We start from the raw sequence: 16397 nt of genomic DNA, 5'->3' as shown, positions 1-16397 counted from the left end.
GCCGTCGCGTATCCTTACCAGGTGGTAGGCGTTTCGGAGGTCCAATTTGGTGAACACCATTGCATTGTGGAGAGGGCTGAATGCAGCGTCCAGGAGCGGCAGAGGGTACTTGTTTTTAACTGTGATGGTGTTTAAGCCAGTGTAGTCAATGCAAGGACGCAGAGTTTTATCCTTCTTTTCCACAAAGAAAAACCCTGCGCCTAATGGAGATGAAGACGGTCTTATAAGTCCTGCAGCTAATGAGTCGGTGATGTATTTTTCCATTGCTTCCCGTTCGGGTTTGGTTAAGTTGTATAGTCTGTGTGTTGGGAGTGGAGCCCCAGGGAGCAGTTCTATAACACAGTCATAGGGTCTATGTGGGGGAAGGGAGCACGCCAAGTCCTTTCTGAAAACTGCCTTTAAATCGTGGTATTCACTGGGGACGTTACTTAGGTCAATATCTTTTGAGTAGTGGGGAGAGTTAGGACCCCTGGCAGGTAGGGCTGACTTTAGACAGTGGGCATGGCAATAGTTGCTCCAGTTCCGAATTGTGCCTGTGGACCAGTCTATGTGGGGGTTATGCAGCTTCAACCAGGGAATCCCTAGAATTGCGGTGTTGAGGGGGGAGGAAATCACATAGAACTCAATTACTTCATGATGGTTACTAGAGAGTGTCAGTTTAATGGGTGCGGTTCTGTGTGTAACCCTTTCTAGAAGCCTCCCGTCGACTGCAAGAACTTTCTTGGGGGAGGTCAGTGGAGTCAGGGAAAGATTGTTGTTTTTAACATAGTCAATGTCTATGAAGTTGTCATCGGCTCCGGAGTCTATCAGCACCTGGACAGGTAACGAGCAGAGTGTCGTGTGAATCATACCTGGTACCTGTATTTGGGAGGACGAGGGGGAAGATATTCGGCTCACCAGTGCCTCCCTTCCTACTGGTGAGCCCCAGCTTTTGGCAACTCGGGGCAGCTTGCCAAGAAGTGGCCCCCCTGGCCGCAGTACAGGCACAGTCGGCTCCTCATGCGTCGCTGTCGTTCGACAGGGGTGAGTCGAGCCCTGCCCAACTCCATGGGCTCGTCGCGAGGTGTCGTGCTGGAATGGAGTTCAGGAGCGGTGCTCGGAGATGAGGCGGTGGAGTTCCCCATGACGGTTGAGCTGGACGGTGAGAAAGTTGACGAGCGACGAGCCATGTCCATCTTCCTCTCCCGCCGTCTCTCCCTGAGCCGATTGTCCATCCGTGTTGCTAATGTAATAAGGTCATTTAGTGAGTTACATTCATCCCTTAAAGCCAACTCATCTTTTATCTCCCCAGCGAGCCCCTTTTGAAAAATTGTTTGTAGCTCAGAGTCCCCCCATCCGCTACTGGCTGCCAGAACCTGGAAAGTTAATGCATATTGAGAGACAGAGTGGCTACCTTGACGCAGATCCAGCAACTGGCCAACTGCTTCCTTGCCTCGCACCGGGTGATCAAAAATGCGTTTCATTTCTCCGGTAAACTGTTCATAATCATTTAGCACTGCCGATCCTTGTTCTGTGATTGCCAAGGCCCAAGCGGCCGCTTGTCCTGATAACAGACTCATAATGAAAGCGATTTTTGACTGGGCAGTAGCATAAGTACTGGGTTGCTGGTTAAACACTAATCTACATTGTAGCAAAAACTGAGCACATGTGCCTAAGTCTCCAGAATACCTAGCAGGAATCGGAATAAATGGCTCTCTGGGAGAAGACGGCTGGGAGGCTGGAGGGGTTGCCGCCGATGGAGAGGGCGAGCAACCAGAGGAGCTGGACGACGGCAGTTGGTGACTCATGGCTGCCATCTGCTTGTTCAGCTGGTCCACACTGGTGGTGAGTTGCTGTAGATGGTCCATCACTTGTTGCAGGGTTGATTGGTGTTGTCCAACAAGTGCTCCTTGTGCCGAAAGCGCACTCCTTAAGCGCTCTGACTCTGCTGGGTCCATTATGGCCGGAACATTCTGTTATGTGCCGTGAGGCAAAGCAAGGCCAGGACCCAGGATGCAGAGTGAGAGACAAAGTCCACAGTTTATTGTTCACAAAAGTATCAACAGAAAATCACCTTGCTCAGGGAAAAAGTTCTAGAAAACAAAGTAGCAACCAAAAATCACCTTGTTCAGGGATGAAGAAACACTAAAGCGCAAAGTAGCAACATAAAACACTAGGGACCAAAGTAGCAACAGAAAGAGCCGTCTTAATAGACCGGTAGAACGAGAAACAAAAAACCACTACAAGCCGGAGACCAGGGACTAGAACACAACAAGGGTGTGGCAGGAGGAGACAAGCAAACGTAGCAGGTATGGCAAGGGAATGTTCCGGCACAGAACCAAAGGAGGGGCTGGTTAAATAGGTTGTTGGCTCATCAGGCTGATGAGCCTCAGGTGTGGGAGCAGGCCTCTGCCTGCGAGGTTGGCGCCGCCTCCTGCCACACTCTGGAACTGCTAGAGAGACAACAGAACCATCACAAGCACATCTGTTCAAAACGTCAGGTTGATTTCCATTTATGCAGTTCTAGCACCCTCTGGTGGCTAGGTTTTTTTGTGCAGTTTAATTTTCGCAAGGCATGATTTGGCCCTTCTATATTAAAAATCCACGCTAATCGTCAGAGAAAGGGGAACTTAACATAATATGCTTGGGAATCACGTCAATATGTGGAGGAACGCAATGTGCCTCAATATTGTGATTAGAGATTGTATGTTAAGTGCATTGCTGTTATGTACAAAAGCACAGTATTGTGCTTTTTTGTAATATGAGTTTTTTACAATTTCATGAACATGAAAATTTAATATCACCATGCTCCCCACAATATCGTGGTAATTATCATATTGTGAGGTTTATATCGTGATGTTATCATATCACGATGTTTGGATATCGTTACATCCCTAATTATTACACACAAAAAATGCCAACATGTTAAAAATGTTTTTTGTTGTCTTTCTATTCGCTTTCTATTTCTGTACTCCAGATGATAAAAAAAAAAAAAAAAAAAAGACCTTCTCACTCAGTTTCCTTGACATGATTGAAGAAGTATAACTGTATAAAGTTGTGCTCCTAGGTTTAAGTGCTTTTAATTGCAGAATGTAAAGCATATTGAGTTAGGTACTAGGTACTACCTAGGTACGAAAACTGTTTGCTTCTCATTAAGCCCACTGTATAATAGCTACTTTTTTAACAAAAAATATTGAATGTTACTCAGGACATTTTATTATTCCTCACACAGTGTTTCACAGTTTCAAACCACAAATGTACAAAAAACAAACATTTGCTGGTTGTCTGTATGTTTAATAGTTTGAAATTATGTGCCATTAAATGATAATTGCTATTCTTGTATGTATGTAATAGATATTGTTTTTCCCTTAATGAAAGACTTGCAGTGAGCGTGAACACCAGCGCTAAACAACCATTTTATTACCAGTTCGGCTAATCTCAGTAAATGGCTAAAAAAGGAGGAAAAAAATGGACTTACAGGTATAATGATGCGAGTGGTTTGTTGTTATTGTTAAATTACCCTAAATGACCCAAATTCATATTTTCTATGTTTCAACACTTTGCTTGGGACACTTTAGGCTGAAAGGGACTTAGGTCAGACAAGCATTTTTTTTTTCTTTTTTGTCGCCATTTCAGATGATAAATAATATACTATGTGTTAACTTTTGGTCTGTTTACTTTTGTCCAAGAGTATTTTGGTGTTTCCGCTGTCCTGGAATGTCCTCGGAAGTACAACAAAAACAAATATTTTTTTTAGACATAAAAAGCGTTGGGGTATGCAAAAAGTCAGTGAGCCAAGTTGCATCTATGAATTTTAAAGCTCTGTGTATTTTGGCAGTTCAAAATGCAGCTTGAAATTCTGTTCTTTTGCACTTGCAATTGGCAGGATGGCAAATAATACTTTTTTTTGACACAGTCTGTAATTTAATTTAGTTGCATTTACTACCTGTTTGTCCACAAAATTTATTGGACTTTTTCAAACCGCATATTTCGCCAAATATGTGTATTAATTTAAAATGGTATTATCTAAGGTAGTTAATTTCAAAGCTTCACATTGTTTTTTTTTTTTTTGTTTTTTTTCATCGAGCTCCACCAAAAATTTTACATTTATGTTCGCTGCATTATTGTGAAATGTGTCCTGAAATAACCTTGATTATTGACACATTGAACTTGTGTTATATGGCCTGGTAAGAGCTTCAAATTAAGGATGTCAAAGTGTTGAAAAAACAATCTAGTGGTTATGGCATTGTGGACTTGTGCATAACCAATAAAATAACAGCACCCACTTCCAAGTCACACAATGAGAAAAATTTTGGGGTTATATGTTGTACATCCATCTGGATTCCACACACTCAATCTTGTGAAACCTCACTAAAAAATACCTCCAAATTCATCTTTATTCTATTCTTTGGTCTGAATGTGATCTATTTCCTAACTCGGATTATATGTTTTTATGTGATGGCCTATTTCTGCAACAGGTTGGCTGCAAGAGTTTGTTTACAAGGCTGGAAGTGACGGGGAAGCATCCAAGCAGCTGCCTCTTCTTTCCCCACCAGCACTCGAGTTGACAATTTGAGAGATTTGTGACTACGAGGTGTTAGACAACCTCAGAACGTATCTTTGGCAACATTGAGTGGAAACATAAGTCTCCAAATTTAGATGGTGATTGTCGTGTTGATGAGCGCAAATAGTTTAAATCATTTGTGAAAACATGGATCCGCCTTGTTTTCCCAAATAACTTACATACGATGGATAAGTAAATACTGTAGAATAGATCACAATATCAGTGTAGTCATACGGGAAGATCCAGTTGTTTTCAAGATTTATCTTGGGAACCATTCAAACAGTAGACATCTACGCCCCATTTTAGAGGCGCATAAATTCCCCCAATGAGCAAGCGCTTGACAACATTAATGATGGAAAAGTCCCTTTTCGAAGAGGAAACAGCTTTGAGCAGAACCAAAATTACACATCTAATAATAAAGTCATTGATTCAACCACACATTATGAGAACCCATTCCTAATGTCTAAATGAAGCCTGCAACTTAAAACCTCTGAATCAATTATAAAAAATTGGACTGCTAAGAGAATTTATTTTTTTTTTTTTTTAAATCATTGATGTAGCACTCTAGCTAACACACCACACATATAATAACATGCCAATGCTCCCTCGAGGCTCTGCGTAAAATATAGACAACCTCAGAGCAATCTGATTGTGTGCCCAGTACAGTAAGTGCTTTGAGGTGATACCTTGGCATCACGGCATGTAACATTATTGCTTTGTGTCCGCAATCATGACTGCTCTGGTTTGGTGTGTAGGCGGGATAACAATAACTGTGGCAGCTACATAAATGCAGGGTGATTTAAAAGTAACTCTTGATTTTTACATACTTATGAAGCCTAAGTGAAGTGTGACATCATAACAGCAATTGTAATTCACCAATATACGTAATGAAGAATTTAATTGTTGCAAGCTACAGTGCTTTGGGATGATGTCATCTATAAACAAACACATTTGAAAGCATGTTTGTAATATTAAATAGCCATTTTTGTATTTGGCAGCATGATTGGCTCGGTAGAGAGTTTCCCAGCGTTTACGGAGCCATTCAAAAGTGTGAACACTGAAATAACAATGTCTTAATTTACTCACAAATGTGCTCATCGTCAGCATGAAACCTGGACCTATTTAGTTCAACACGAAGTTGATTTGCTCACAGGAAGCCATGTATTCCAAACGAATGGCAGCAGTTGGATACACAGGTTTGCCTATTACTACATATTGCTCACATAGACAGATGAACAAAGAGATATTATGGGTGCTTTTAAAAATATATTTGCAATGATAATCAGAATGCTAATTTATTCAATAAATTGATTTCTATAATGATTCAGAGGTACGGACGCATGCTGTTATCTCAGCTCAGACTGTGTCTGCCTGTGCCTCAATCAAATCCACCAAAATCGCATTACACCCCCTGTGCCACAATTTAGGCCTAGTTTTAGCTGGTCTAAATCCTAGTCTACTTTTTGTTACCAAATTGTCAGGTGCGGCTGAAGCGTGCAATAGAAAGCGCCGAAACGCCCAAATGCACTAAACTATTGACATGCCCCTTCATAAAAATCTAGATGTGTCCGTTTCTATGTTGCCAGTAAATACGGCCCATACAGTAATTTTGGGTTCAAAATAGTGTGAATAAATGCAAATAACATATCATGACATGATGAAAATATTTAATATAATTTTGACCATATAAGCTTTTCGTCATGGCTGATGGCAGCCGTAACCGATTCATTTTCGGTTTTCGGGTTTGCACTTACTATGGTGCTGTTGTCTTAGTTAACTTTTTTATACTTATTAACTGTAATTCTAATTTTCTGTTTATAACTAATTGCTCTCCTCACTAACACGGTTTCAGGTAGACATCTGTGAAAAGTGTACTGTACACCTAAGCAAATATTCTAGTTTTTCTTGACTCTGCATTTCACTTGAACTAAGTGATTAGCAATAGCTTCTCCATTTTCACGTTTTCTTTCTTATTGGTGGTGTGTTAGCTACACCATAGGGTGGCCAGGCGTCCTGATTTTGGCAGGATAGAATTTTAGATTTAGATAGAATTTTCAGTGATGTGTCCTGCGCAACCCTAGGCAGGATGCTGATTTGTCCTCCTTTTTAAAGACAATAAGCCGCGGTTGAGTTTATGTGACCCAACATCAGCCCCATCCCACGTTTGTCACAACTGGTCTGTGATTGGCCAAGAGTGGCTTCAGTTAAAAATCTCGAATATCATTGGTTCAATAAATGTAAACAAAGCTCCACGTGTGGCTATCTGACTACGTCATATCCTCGCCGTCTTCCTTGATTGCAGCAAAAAGGCAGCCCTAGCAAAAACGCCAAAACGTCTGACATCTTTTAATATTGAATGGACGAAAGAGCACAATTTCCAGGCCAAAAGCAGTCAAGACTGGCGTCACGGTTTCTACACGCTTTGCCGGTGTGATTTGGACGAGAGCAGTCAGGGCAAAGCAGTCATAGAACATCACGCAGGGACGGAAAGACATAAAACGAAGAGGCAAACAGCAGGTGCGTCATCATTGAAGACATTTTTCCTTGTTATTTGCTTTTCAGAAGAAGTTATCTTTTGTGGCACGTTGCACTTTCACAGAAGCGTGTCACTGCTTTGTGGTTTAAAAACATTGTTTTGTTAACTAAATTAATTGTCAAAAACAAGTTTGACTTTTTGTTGATAATTTTTACCATTTAGTTACACAAACATGCTCTATAAACCTTGTTTTCCGCTGGGGTTAGGTTCCAAGAAATAAGCAATAAATTAAATCTCACCACACAGTTTATACACTTTTCTCATAGAGGCATTTACATTTTCTCACATTACTCTCGTTTAAACATTCTCAATGTTCAAATCTTCATATATTTGATAAAATAGGTACATTACTGTAAAAAAAAAAAATGTTAAAAAAAATGCATGCACAATTTCACACAAAAAAAAAATCCGTGAAACAGCAAGGCCATGAAAAGTGAACCGCGTTACAGCGAGTTAACACTTATTATTTTTTAAATTTATGTCCTCCTTTTTGACCTTATGGAAGTGGGCACCCCAGCTACACCTCATCCACCTTTAGTGATAGTGCTATTTGTTAAAAGTGTATTATATTTTCCACCACAGATTACTTACATAGAGGAGAACATCCATACTACGCACAATTGCATCGTGTTGAACTGAAATAAATTGTCAGTGCTTTACGTGCCATGCAACACAAATACAACATGTAGATGTTGACTTTCCGACGGCAATATTTACAGCCGTGAGACAACACAACCACCAAAAGGCTCCGAAAGGCGGACAGTGGTGCGTAACGTCTGTCCTTCATCCAGTCTGGCCCGGAACTTCCATCATTGCCATGAATTGGCACGCTCAAGGAACATGATTACATCACCGGTTATTTTCATTGACTATCTGAGTCACACACTTCTTTCCCTGCTTTTGAATACCTTTTTTTTTTTTTTTTTTAATATATACAGTATGTATGCAAGAACATTAAAATAAATAAATAAAAAAGAGGCAGTAAAAGATAGCAGGCCAAATGCCTTGGTGCTCTAGTTGATGTCCATGTATAGCAAGTGTTGTGTAATATGTGTTTTGTCTGACCCAAACAGCACCCTGAGCCACACCTGCTCAGCCACCTGCGGAAACAAGCCAGCGCAAACATTGGATTATGTCCCTCTGTTTTTGCAGACATGAGCAAAATATTCACTCATTTGAGGTCATGCCCTCATTTTGGAATGTCCCAAATCTGTTTCACTGGTCCAAACATTCAATCCCATTTCTTCAAATATTTTTTTCTTTTTGCATCCTCTGTCATGGCTGATAACATCTGATAAAACACATTACATCAGGGTGGGGTGGCAATTGGAAAGTTCAGAACAGCTCCCGAATGGCCAATCTATTCCAGGCCGATCTGTTCAAATGTTATTTACAGTGGTACCTCTACTTACGAAATTAATTGGTTCCGGAAGAAAGTTCTTAAGTAGAAAATTTTGTAAGTAGAGACGCATTTTCCATGTAAATGCCCTAATCCGTTCCAAGCCTCCCAAAATTCAGATATAAATGTTTTATAAAGCATAAAAATGCATCAAAACATGTAACAAATACATGTTACAATTAGATTATTGCACAATAAATGAGAGTTGTGCATAATGTAAAAAAAACAAAGAATAAAGTAAAGAATAAAAATGATGGTCATTTACCTTTTTAACTGCTGTCCTCATCGTTTTTTGCCCTCTTTGGTTCATGTTCCTCTCTCTCAGAAGTGTTTTTTTTTTTTTTTTTTTTTTTTTTTTTTGCCTGGTGTTTTGTAAAGAACTGATCCATGGATGTTTTTTATTTTATTTTATTTATTTATATTTTATTTATTTATTTTTTTAAAACAATCCTTCGGAAATGTCCAAGGCAAACATCATCTTAGTGAGCAAACGCCCGACTGGTGAACACTTTTTCTGGGCGATTCTTTTAAACAAATTTTGAAACTTCATGGAAACTTCCGGTATGGCGAGGCATCTTTTTTTTTTTTTTTTTTTTTTAAAAAGGCCCGTCTTGTCGCAATTAAAAACTTACTGTGCCTTCATCAATCACCAATTGTTTGATTTGTTTGCACAAATTCGTTGGCCGTTAGTTCATACATTTACGAAAAACTATCGGAACACCTCATGCGGTGAATGATGAGGACGCTGTATAGATACCGATCTAGTATACGCTCATAGATACCTATGGTAGAGGTTCCTCTAAGCCAATGGGATGCCAGAAACATGCACAAACACCGATCTAGTATTTACGCTCATAGATACCTATGGTAGGAAATAGCCATAGCCTAAAGTATGTTGCGTTCGGTCATGCATTTTTACCTTTCGTATCTAGAAATTTATTTCGTAACAAGAGGCAATATTTTCCCGTTGAGGAGTTTCGTAACTCGAAAATTTCGTATGAAGGGACGTTCGTAAGTAGAGGTTCCACTGTATTTAGTCATTTATTTTTGAATAGGCCTTAATTCCTTTATAACGGGCATCTTCAAATGGCGACCTGTATATTGTCACATTTTTTTTTCTTCCATAGGCTACAGTACACCGCTGTCACAGTGTAAACGAGCATTTAGACACATAAAAAAGAATGTGCCTGTGCTACTGCTGAGACAATGCAGTGTTCCCTCCCTATTTTTTTATTTTATTTTGAGAGGATTCACATCTCTCTTAAGACAGCCCCCTCTGACCCTGTCCCTAACATGACTCCCACCCTTCGAAACACTTGTTACACTTAAAAAATGTAACATTTAGCATGCAAAATCCAGAATAAACACTGAGCTGCTTATGATTTTTTTTCTTTTTAATCTTAAATGGCTTACCTAAACCAGAAAGTTAGACTTAATTTGACTGTTCAGTGTTAGTTGAAATTTAGGACATTACTATAATGTAGGCTTGATGTGTTTGTGTTTGTTTAGCTATTAAAGTTGTTCTTCTTTCACCTGTTTTCTGAGTTTGGACATGTGACATTTGGAGGCTGTATCGTGATTGGTCGTTACCTGAGCCCTGAGTAACTGTATTGTCATTTCCAGTCAACAGCAAGTGGCAAAATGGTCAGCCCCTGAGATGGATACACAGGTGACTTTATTCATATTCCACAAACACATTATTAATCAGAATTCCGTGTTTAGACTAGTCGAGGCCCATACAACTCATCCATCCATCCATTTTATTAACCTCACAAGAATCGTGGGGGTGCTGGACCCTATCCCAGCCAGCTTCGGGCAGTGGGCGGGGTACACCCAGAAGTAATAATAATAATAATAATAAGTATTATTATTATTATAATAATAATAATAAGTATTATTATTATTATAATAATAATAATAATTATTATTAGTATTATTATTATTATTATTATTATTATAAAATTGATAATAAATTTTATTTGTAGTGCACTTATAGCGCTACAAAGTAAAAAAAACTAAAAAGCCTAGCACAAGGCTTTTGCAAAAAGAAAAGTCTTAAAAACCCTTTTGGAAACGTCAATAGGCTATGGATCCCTCAGGCAGTTGGGAAGCCACTGAGAAGAAGGCCCGATCGCCCATAGTGCGGAGATTGGTTTGGGGGGCTTGAAGGAGATTTGAAGATGTAGAGCGGATGGTTCTTTGAGGTATTGTGGGGCATGACTGTGAATGCACTGATGGATGCAGGGGGAAGCCTTGTATTCAATTCTGAGGGACCCCGGGAGCCAATGCAGTGATTTCAGGATGGGGGTGATGTGGTCAAACTGGTGGACCGCTATCAGGATCCTGGCAGCACAGTTCTGGATGTATTGCACTTTCTGGATATTCTTACCAGGAATCCCGATGAGTGCATTGCAATAGCCTGATATACAGTGGAGCAAAAATCAGTCACATGATAAAGACAATGAAACCCATTTTTATTGACTTTTCATATATGTAGCCACTACCTGAAGAAGGAAATTAACAAAAATAGAAACAAATGAATTTATGATTAGAATTGTTATGATAAGAATCAAAGCATTCTCAGGTACCATGAAAATGTATTCTACAAATGCTGTGCTATGAATAATTCAGAAAGGCCGTCACAAAGCTCTGATTGGACATTCAGTGAGTTTCTGGTAACACCATGACAGCAATCCCACCTTTTTTGCTTGGCTGACCATGCACCACCTTTGTTCTTCTTGCAGGATGGTTTTTAAAAGTGTCCAGGCTAAGAAAAGTAATAAATCCCCTGTGATCTAAACAGTTAGCAGAAACTAAGAAGAAATAGTGTTAGTGCAAATGCTTGCTGGACTATGGGAACATAATAAAATGATCCATATGATACAAAAACTGGGAAGTGGGCAGACAGAAGAGTTCAGAAGGGCAACCGAGGACTATAGTGATGGCAGCAGATTAGAGGGAGTGCTCAGCCTGTGAAGAGAGCAGATAAGAGCCTTGAGCGAGAGCATGCCAGCCAGTGACAGTGGTAAAGATTTGCAAAGCAGCCTGTGATCCAACAGCACAACTCTGGAGGGTGACTGTGAGGGGGCAATGAGGCTGCGAAACACTGAACACTGAGGCGGCTTTGAAGGCTAGACGACGCAGTGGGCGCACAGGGAAGACCAGACTGTTTGCAAGGAAAGAACGGAAATGTCTGAGGAACACACTTGAATCTGGCGAGTTGTCTGTGTGGGTGCAGGCTGTGGCTTGTTGCTGGAGGCCAGGTGTGAGGCCTTGAGGGGGTACAACCGCGAGAGTGCAGGCCTCCTGGATTGCTGGCTTGGAATCAATTGATCTGTTTGAACGCTCCATCTTGCAGAAAAACAGAATGGAAAGTAGTTTTTAAGAACTATATGGAGAACATGTGCGTCCATTCGTTTTCTATACTGCTTGTTCAGGATGCAGGCAGACAACACCGCGGACTGGTCTCCAGTTAATCACAGGCTGATTGCAAGTGAGCATTGAGTAGGAATTGATCATGACAGCTGCACGGACGACAGCTACTTTATGTGAAACACTAACTACCAAACTACAAGAGGCTTGTGATTTCAGAATCTGGGTTGGCTCTCATTAGAGTACAAACCTTCATCAAGACCAGTCATCAAGATTGATGCATTATTCACGAAAGAATTACAAAAAACCCACAAGCCTGTTTGTTGTTGCCAATTAAATAACAAGCTGTAATGAAAACAGACAAGAAACCACAGCAAACAAACACCAAAATGCCATCAGATTCCATAAAAGCAGTCAAAGTCAATGACAAAATCTATAATTCATAATAACAGTCAATAAATGTTGATTTGTGTCCACCAATATGTACTGTTAGTCACACATGGGTGTGATGGACACCTCCCATTACTTCCTGTTTTCTAATTTCTCATTAATCTGGATGTCAGTTGGCTGTAAATCAAGCCACTTCTATGCTTTTAAATCACAATATGAACAGTGGACGTCACTAACTAACACAAAGTTAATTGAATTAAATGGACTTGTGTGGGTGAGGTGCCAGCATTTATTTGATGGTTTTGGATAGTCAAAGTACTGTACAATCATCTGAATTTACTGTGGAATTTATGCAGGATTTTGTTGGACTGATTCTCAGTCATTACACTTTCCCAATCAGAAATAACGAATTTGGACATTTAATATTTCCATTGGACAACAGCCGCCCAAATAACACGACTGAATGTGTGTATTACCCCCACCCTCAACCTCGTCTGCAGTTTTTCTCAGTCAGAGCCAATCTCGTCCTCATGAAGTCTGCAGCCTTTATCTCCATCCGAATGTTGATGTGAGGAGTCTGCGTCTCGCAGCTTCCTGGCATCGACTGGCCTCCTATTCTCGTTTGTTTACTGTTGGCAGAGGTCGGCTCTCACTCAGCTATCCTGCTTGAGCCAAAAGTGATTTGGCATTGCATAACTCTCAGATATACACCATAATCTTACTCCTGCATCGACCTCAGCATAATTGGACCATTGAGACGTTAGTGGACTTGGCTGTGAAACCACCACATAAGTGCTTTTACACCCCCCAGACATGTTCACAAATAAATCACTGATCACCTTTTTGTTGGTGTTTCAAAATAAAGACCTCGTTTTGTTTGCACTTTAGACGTTTGCTTTTTATTGCCTATCACAGACATCACTGCCCATATGAGAACACATCCTCCTTTCATGAACGTAAAGGAACATTTCCAAAATCCCCCCATGTAAATCTTTGGTGGCTTGCTCTCTGAATCACTCCATCATCAAGAACTGCTGCCCATGCCTCACCACATCTGAATTATGGGGCCTAAAAGTGGAGCGCATCCACTCACTGCCTGGAGAGATGGACGGTGGTGAGTGTGTTTCATATAATTTGCTGTCGTGCTGTCAAATGGCAGTGAATATTATCATGTACCTGCTATGAGCCAGTTTCAGTGTCCTCCAGCCAGACTTCATTCAGCCGGCTTCTGTTTACCCCCTCTGTGTTTTTCTTGCCTTCCCAACTGTACTGGTGAATCATGGGAGTTGGGGAGAGTGAGCTAATACTCTGGTTTGAATAAATGATGGAAAAAAAAGAGGGTTGATACACATGAGAAGGGAGGAGAAAGGGCAATTGGGGAGGGAGTCGGTGGGTGAAATGAAAGGGTGGAGGGAGGAGAGGTAAGTATAAAAGTCTTGCTCTGAGGAATTAGGAAATATTCCTCAGGAAAAATAGACTGACTGATATTACCAACACTTCCTACTCCATACTTAATTAACGGTGAGTACATTATGGAATATTATGTTTTTAAATTAATTGCTGGTCTTGTTTTTATTAAGATGTTTTCTGTTTTTGTTGCCTTTTTTGTATTTTTTTTGTTTTCTTTTATGCATTTTCAATATCACATTTTTAATACACATTCTTTCGCAATATTGCAAAATTGATTTTGATATTTTGGGTTACTTTTTTTTTTTTTTTTTTTTAAATCATGTAAGCAACGTTTTCCATTGAGGTGGAAAGATTCAAACTGCAGGGGCTTGTGGGCCATAAACACACCTGTGAAGAATTAAGTGCCGATTGAACTCTGCAAATATTGTTGTCAGCATTTCCAAACACACATGCACACTATCAAACGCACATGTGGCTTCCTTTTGAACTTTGGCCTGCAGACTTGCTGTTTCTGGGCCCACTGCTGCGGGTTTTTAAGTGGGGCCAAGATATGCCTGAGGGGTTGGTGTTATAAATATTCCGAGAGTATGTAAGCATGTGTCAGAGTGTCCCATGGGTGTGTGTATGTGTGTGTGTGCTCACTGTATAATGAAAGCATCTATTGACAGTGAAAAAGGGGAGGCAGCTGGAACTGAATCGTATCCAAACACCACAAACAGACGGGGGGGATGAAAGCTCCTCTGCAGTGCAGGCATGCAAATGCAGCATCGATGCATGAGAGTAAAAATTGTGAAAAGTAATTCTGTTTGTACAGGTTCTGCACATTTTACAGTGGATCTTCTATGACCGCATATGTGCCAATTCTGTGCCTGTGTGTGTGTGCGCGCACTTCTTTATAACCATAATCTAGTTCTCCTTGAGTTGGTAGTGCTGCGTTAAACACCAAGTGCTCTTTTATGGTTCTTCCTCACAAATAGAATTTTGAACTGCAAGGCCCTTCTTGTGGATTGGCTCTGGCTTTGAGGGTTTTCAGGCTGGTTTTATAAATACAAGTAAGCTATATTTGTCCCATTCGGACATTTATACTGCATGGGAAAAGAAGATTATATATGATGCACGCTATAGATTTCAGGCTCTATAGGAACACTCAAAGGTCATGCCAGATAGTTCAAACTTAACAACTGGTTTTGGCTTTAAAAAAATAAATAAATAAAAAAAATAAAGCAAATTAAAAATGATAGACAAATAACTTTCCCCCTATGTTCCAGGCAGAGAAAGAGGTCCCAAAAAAACAAACTTCACAACTACTGGTTATAGATTTTAAAAAAAGAAGAAGGAGAAGAAGAAAATTAAAAATGCTAGATAAATAACCCCCCAACCACCACCATGTTCCAGGCAAAAAAATCGGCCCCCCAAAAAACATCCAAACTTCACAACGACTGGTTATAGAGAAAAAAATAAAATAAAATAAAATAAAAATGCTAAAAAAACAAAAAAACAAGCAAGCAAATTAAAAATGCTTCATAAATAACTTTTTTTCCCCCCGCATGTTCCAGGCAGAAAAAGAGGCCCAAAAATGAGAAGCCTTCTTCAATTTCTTGCACTCTGTGCTGTGCTCTCGCTGTGCGTCTCCTTTAGCAGAGGTAGAGCTACCCGCTCAAATTCAGGTATGTATTGCCTTCACTGTGATGGTATATGCAGTTAAGCATTTATGATTAACCCCATTCCACGTCCTTCCCTATAGACTCCAATGAAAGCACAGAATCCAATGAAGGTAAATCAATGTCCTTCAAAATTTACGGTTGCATGCAACTCGCACTCAAGGTTTCTTTAAAAGATCAGTGGCCTGCTGTCTGGCTGCTTTAAAATGTGTGTTTGAGTTAAATGAAAAACATTGCGGTTTCAGATGTGTTTGTGGCCCCGAGGCGAGCCAATTCCTTCATCATGCCGCAGAGACACACCGTGTACAACCTTCCCAGAGGAAACGGCTACAACAGCTACTTCATGAGGTAAAATGCACGTCTATGCGCTGCAGATTGAAAATCGTGTATTGTGTAAACAATACAGCAATGATGAAACTGCGGAAGTAATGACTGAAGGAAAGTGACAGACGCACCTCTCTCCTCTCTAAACTTCAGTCGCAGGGTCAAGTCCCCAGCAGAGAGACGTGCCGAGACCTGCGAAGATTACTCTCCCTGCCGCTTCTTCGCCTATCACCATGGCTACCAGGTGGCCTACCGGAGATACTTTGGGACCAGCACTCCACAGAGGAGAACAACTGCAGCTCGCCGATATTAAATAACTCCCACGCACAAACAATATACAACCAAATGCAAAAGTGTCTTGAACATCTGGATATATGTTTGCAACAGACACATTTCACCAACAGGGACTTATTATACAGTATATGACTTAAGTTATAATGGTGTCTTCTAGATGTGATCATTTTTAAATAATACATGATATGACATTTGTATAAGCACAGGATAACTGCTTTATCCAATGATCACATCTTACAATCATTTATAAGCTATGTGTGTTATGTTTGCTCCCTGTATATTAACCGTTTGCTCCTCTAACCACACTACATTATTATCCATCATCCACCCGCAGCTCTGCTGTCAGTAAGAAAATAAAAATCCTTTATTTTGTGTTTGTCTTCATCCTCTTTTTGGCTTTTCATTAGGAGTGTTTGTTGCAATCATCAGGGGAATTCATGCGCCTTGTAAAAGTAGGAGCTTTACTGC

The 16397-nt window shown here is 40.3% G+C and overlaps 1 protein-coding gene across 2 annotated transcripts; it reads left to right on the top strand.

Moving 5' to 3' along the window:
• The first annotated feature begins 13713 nt into the window (after window positions 1-13713).
• Window positions 13714-16251, top strand: mgp (matrix Gla protein). 2 transcript variants are annotated; one of them, XM_077501381.1, is made up of 5 exons: window positions 13714-13761; window positions 15207-15317; window positions 15395-15424; window positions 15557-15659; window positions 15789-16251. In XM_077501381.1, exons 2-5 carry the CDS (start codon window positions 15227-15229, stop codon window positions 15946-15948), a joined length of 384 nt encoding a protein of 127 aa, XP_077357507.1. In that variant the 5' UTR covers window positions 13714-13761; window positions 15207-15226; the 3' UTR covers window positions 15949-16251. The 2 variants fall into 2 exon arrangements, with proteins under 2 accessions (XP_077357507.1, XP_077357517.1); XM_077501391.1 differs by lacking the exon at window positions 13714-13761 and adding an exon at window positions 14114-14211.
• Window positions 16252-16397: the final 146 nt, after the last annotated feature.

The sequence above is a fragment of the Festucalex cinctus genome, chromosome 1, assembly GCF_051991245.1.
Source record: "Festucalex cinctus isolate MCC-2025b chromosome 1, RoL_Fcin_1.0, whole genome shotgun sequence".
NCBI classification, from domain to species: domain Eukaryota; kingdom Metazoa; phylum Chordata; class Actinopteri; order Syngnathiformes; family Syngnathidae; genus Festucalex; species Festucalex cinctus.
The sequence above is the reverse complement of the archived record's forward strand: the minus strand, read 5'-3'. Positions and strand labels throughout refer to the sequence as shown.